This window comes from Fundulus heteroclitus, unplaced genomic scaffold (genome assembly GCF_011125445.2).
Source record: "Fundulus heteroclitus isolate FHET01 unplaced genomic scaffold, MU-UCD_Fhet_4.1 scaffold_95, whole genome shotgun sequence".
In the NCBI taxonomy this organism is placed as follows: domain Eukaryota; kingdom Metazoa; phylum Chordata; class Actinopteri; order Cyprinodontiformes; family Fundulidae; genus Fundulus; species Fundulus heteroclitus.
The window spans coordinates 109,973-114,691 of NW_023397417.1; the positions used below are offsets into that span (position 1 = coordinate 109,973).

The 4,719-nt window shown below is 42.9% G+C and overlaps 1 protein-coding gene across 1 annotated transcript; it reads left to right on the forward strand.

Moving 5' to 3' along the window:
• Positions 1-3,132: 3,132 nt before the first annotated feature.
• On the forward strand, positions 3,133-4,178 carry zgc:77784 (uncharacterized protein LOC402947 homolog). The gene is made up of 2 exons (XM_036134939.1): positions 3,133-3,508; positions 4,018-4,178. Exons 1-2 carry the CDS (start codon positions 3,133-3,135, stop codon positions 4,053-4,055), a joined length of 414 nt encoding a protein of 137 aa, XP_035990832.1. The 3' UTR covers positions 4,056-4,178.
• The last annotated feature ends 541 nt before the right edge of the window (positions 4,179-4,719 follow it).

The following is a 4,719-nucleotide window of genomic DNA, read 5'->3' on the forward strand; positions in this document are numbered from 1 at the left end:
ATAAAAAGAATATATTTTCCCTGATTTATACACTGTAAACTATACTTATAGATAGCAATAGGTCACATTTGATATATATCCTCTGTTGTGTTTGCCGAGGACGACAACGCCACATACTAGAAGATGATTGGATTACAGTCTTGTATTTGTGTAACTTACCTGAGCAGTGTCTTGCAAACATCTTAGAACTTTACACACTCATTACAAGCACAACATACTTCATGCGATTGACCAGTTGTGAATAATTGTGACATGGAAGGAATATGATACATGATTTTTCTTTTTTACAAACAAAAGCAGGAAATACATGTATGTGTATCCCCCTTTATTCTAACATCCTACACTTTGATAAATGTAAATAAATGTTACATTTAAAATTTAAAATGTACGTTTTCAACTTTTGACTGAGACTCTTAAGGTCTGATACTTTCTTTTCCATTGTATTTCAAGGTAGGTTGTTTTGCGTAATGTAAAATGTATGGAGATTCACAGGGATGCTTTGAGTGCATCTCTGACAGTGGCAGGCTGAAGCCCAGTTGGTATTTCTACTCAGTCTCCTACCAAGTACAGTGCATTTGGACCATTTTTGTTTGTGTCTCCATTTGTGTGTGGGTCATTGCATTGAAAGAAAGCCATCACACTATTCTCTAGATCCCCATCATCGAGATGCACTTTAGATGAGTTCTTAAATGGTAAATGGCTTGTACTTGTATAGCGTCTTGACGACCTCCAAAGCGCTTTACACTACAGTTCAGTCATTCACCCATTCACACACACATTCACGCCCTGATGGTGGTGAGCTATGTTAGTAGCTACAGCTGCCCTGGGGCAGACTGACAGAGGCGAGGCTGCCATGCACCAGCGCCACCTCTGACCACCGCCAGCAGGCAATGCGGGTGAAGTGTCTTGCCCAAGGACACAGAGACAGTCAGTGCGGGGGATCGAACCGGCAAACCGCCAATTGCAAGACGAACTCCCTAACCTCTGTGCCACATCGCCCCATCTTCCAAAACCTTAGAAAGGATTAGTGGGTTGGAGGAATTTGGACTGCTTTTCTTACCAGTCAGTGTCAGTAAAGTTAGAGCCTTTGAACTAGTTCTTTTTAACGGAGCTGCAGGCTGCAGCAGGTCAGCTCAAAACAAAGTATCTGGTCCATGAACACATCACCAGAGTCATCCAAACTCAAAGAAAGAAGTAATTCATCTATTGTTTATTACTTTATCTGTTTCTTAACTGAGCTAAGGATGTACATAATTTATAGTTCTGTGAAAAAGTAATTGCTCCTACATATTTCCTCTGCTTTGCTTCTTTGTAACACCTACATGTTTTATTATATGAAAATTAGAACAAAAACAGTTAGAAAATTGTGATTTTATAAAAACAATACCAATCCATGGCATCACGAGGAAAAGCAATTACCATATTTTACAAGATGCACCGGTCTTTACGTGTCTTTGTCCACATATGAGCCGCTCTGGATTATAAGGTGCATTACATGTTCTGCCCAAGTGTGTGTAATATCACTCCATCCCTCCGGCAGGGTGGCCAGACGTCCCCTAGTTCCAGTCTTGCCGCTGTCCCGACGTAGAAAAGCTTTGCCAAACTCACCTTCCCCTCCCAGTCAGCGTTACAGTTCAGATAAAACAAACCGAACCCCAAACAGACATTCTATGATTATGAAAAGAACACAAAGTCCTGCCTCACATTCACCAAACAAATATCCTGGAAAATGTGAAAAAAAAAAAAAAAAGTGAAACTTTTAGTGTGTGTGTCAACTGACTAAAAACAAACTATCAGGCTTGAGGAAAAAGATCATCACTGGAGTCACTAAACAACTTCAGCACCTACCTGGGGGAGAAGCATGTGTCTGCAGACCCAGAGAGTTTCAGTGTCACCACTCTAGCCATGGCAGCCATGTTGGATTTTGAGCTGGAGAGTGAGAGGGGTGCTGGTAATTTTTCTTTTTCACCATCAAATAACTTTGCAGTTTTGGTCTTTTCACACTGGACCTTTTCAGTTATTACCTTTAGACCATAGAGGAATTTCCTTAGGCTCAAACTAAAACGATGTTATTAATCTTCACTGTATAGTCTATTGTAAGGAAATGTGGTTTTGACACTCCAGTATTTAGTATATCAGCTCTTTAGGTCACCTTTGGCTGTTTTGGTTTGATCAGGGGTCAGAACGGGTCATACTTCTAAGCTGAGCCAAACAAAGATAAAAGCCTCAGATAATCGAAATAATCTCTATAATTAATTAAAATACATAAATAACAACATAAATGTACAGATAGCTTATAAATTTTTTCATAGCAGTCTGTATGAAAAGATGTATTAATTTTAGGAAGTGGTTTGGGGTTACTAATTAACTACGGGGCAAATGGCCAGCCAGCCAGTGAGAGTTACCCCTAACCTCTAATGGCACCTCTATGAGTTGTAGGTAACATCTCTTTAGTGAATGCTCTGAAACAAAGATGTGGTCAGTAAGGCTTTATTAAGGGCCCAAAGAGAAACAGAAGACTGTGCTATAAAATAGCATAGCTTGGAAGGTGAAAGGGAAGAAGAAACATCCAAAATGTCTTCAAGAACAGACCTAAAAACCTCTGGCATGACTTACATGCTGTTGGTATTATGCTGTCACTTAGCCGGCACGATAAAATATAGTATGGTTAACACCTATGGATGCTTGAGTTTGTGTTCAGGATTTAGGTTTAGTTTGAGAAGGAAAGACAGGGCGCAGTTAAAGTTGAATAAAGCCAGATCTACATACATCTGCCTGCCACTGTGGAGAAACCAAATTCATGACTAAGGATTTGCAGCTTGTGATATTTTAGCCTTGCAAATCAATGCAGAGAGTTTAACTGTCTTCACAGATAGTTTTTTTAACCATGAAATTAGAGTCTAAAATGAGATGTTTGTCTGTAATTGGGCATGTGTAAGTCTGGATGTTTAAAGGAGGGCATGTGTGTTCTTCTTGCACCCTGCCACACTCTGTACATCTGTCTCGTAATGATCTAAAGGTCCTGCTCTAAACCGGAAGCACAACTGTTGCGTAAATGGCACCGTTGAAGTCTGTGTTACATCAGTCTCTCATTCTTTCCGCATTTTCTAAAATGATATTTGCTTTTCCATCATGGCAACGAGTCCACCTTTAATCCTGTGTTTCTTCCTGTCTTGGTCAGGATCTCGTCTCAGGTTAGAGGATGCTCCTCCTCGGATCATCAAGCATCCGTCTGATTTAATCGTGTCCAAGGGAGAACCAGCCACACTCAACTGTGAGGCTGAGGGGCGGCCCATGCCCATAGTAGAGTGGTACAAAGATGGCGAGCGGGTGGAGACGGATAAAGATGACCCTCGATCCCACCGCATGCTGCTGCCCAGCGGGTCCCTCTTCTTCCTGAGAATTGTGCACGGAAGGAAGAGCAAACCCGACGAAGGCGTTTATGTGTGTGTGGCACGCAACTACCTGGGTGAGGCCGTCAGTCGCAAGGCATCGCTGGAGGTGGCCAGTAAGTCACGTCAGAGCTCAGCTGCTACGTTGTGTAAGCACAACGGTAGGAAAAGATAAAACTGGTTTAAAGAATGATTGTCAGATGTTTCAAATGAAGATCTTCCCCATGGGGACGGTTCCTACTGTAATGCAATTCCTAAAATGCAGAACGAGAGAAAATCAGCCACAGTAAGGATGAAGATTGAAGTGTGAAAGTATGCTTGTGCGTAGGTAAGATAAGGTGTTGGACTCAGTGAAGTGCTGTCCATATAACTGGTGTCCAATTACCGGAGGCTTGTGTTGTAAGAAAGGATTGAAATCACAGATATAGTTCACAGGTAATAATGTTAGCCATGCTGTGAGAGTCAGAAAGCGCAGACTCCGCTTCAAAGGACTCCCTGCTCTCTTATCACGGGCCTCACTCGGCTCAATTAACTTGAATCACAGACCTCGACCTTGGTGTCAGATCTCTGGGCAGCCTCCCTCTGAAGCCTCTGACACCACTTCCTATCTTTATCCGCTCTGCAGAGCCTGGCCTGCTGTCACACTGCGACCGGCCCTGCTAATGTGCACGGATGACAGCCAGTTCAAGCGACAGAGATAGCAGTTGTCGCCACTGGACAGGAAAGCTGGGAAACTGTCTAACAGGGACAGGACAAGGGGACAACGTCAGCTGGCAGCTTCTCACTAGCAGATGCTATTTGCTTAAAATACAACAAACTCCTGTCAGATGGGACTGTGTGATTCTTCTGGGGGGTTCTCCAGAGAAAGGCTGCTTGTGAACATTTCTGATTAAAACTTGAAAGAGCAACTGTCCCTTTAAATATAACTGCGAGTCAGTCTGAGTCTGACTAGTTGATCTTTTCATTTGTTATTGAAAAATTAAATATGTTTGCTGATCCCTGTGTTAATATTGCTTTGCTTTTGTGATTAGCAAATCTTTGACCTAACGTCTGAGCTGGCACCATTAGTCTGTGCGGTATGATGCTGACTGTTGTCAGGCGGGGCTGGGGTGGCCGTCTCCAGCTGTCTTTTAGCTACAGACCACCCTGCACATCACCAGTCCATCACATGGCAACACAGAGACACACTGCACAAGCAAACATGCACACACGCAGACCCAGGGGACATTAGGAAGACCTTTCAGCCTAACATTCTTGTTTTTGCACTCTGGGAGGAAGCCAGGGTACCCAGAGAGAACACATGTATGCACAGGGAGAACAAGTAAAC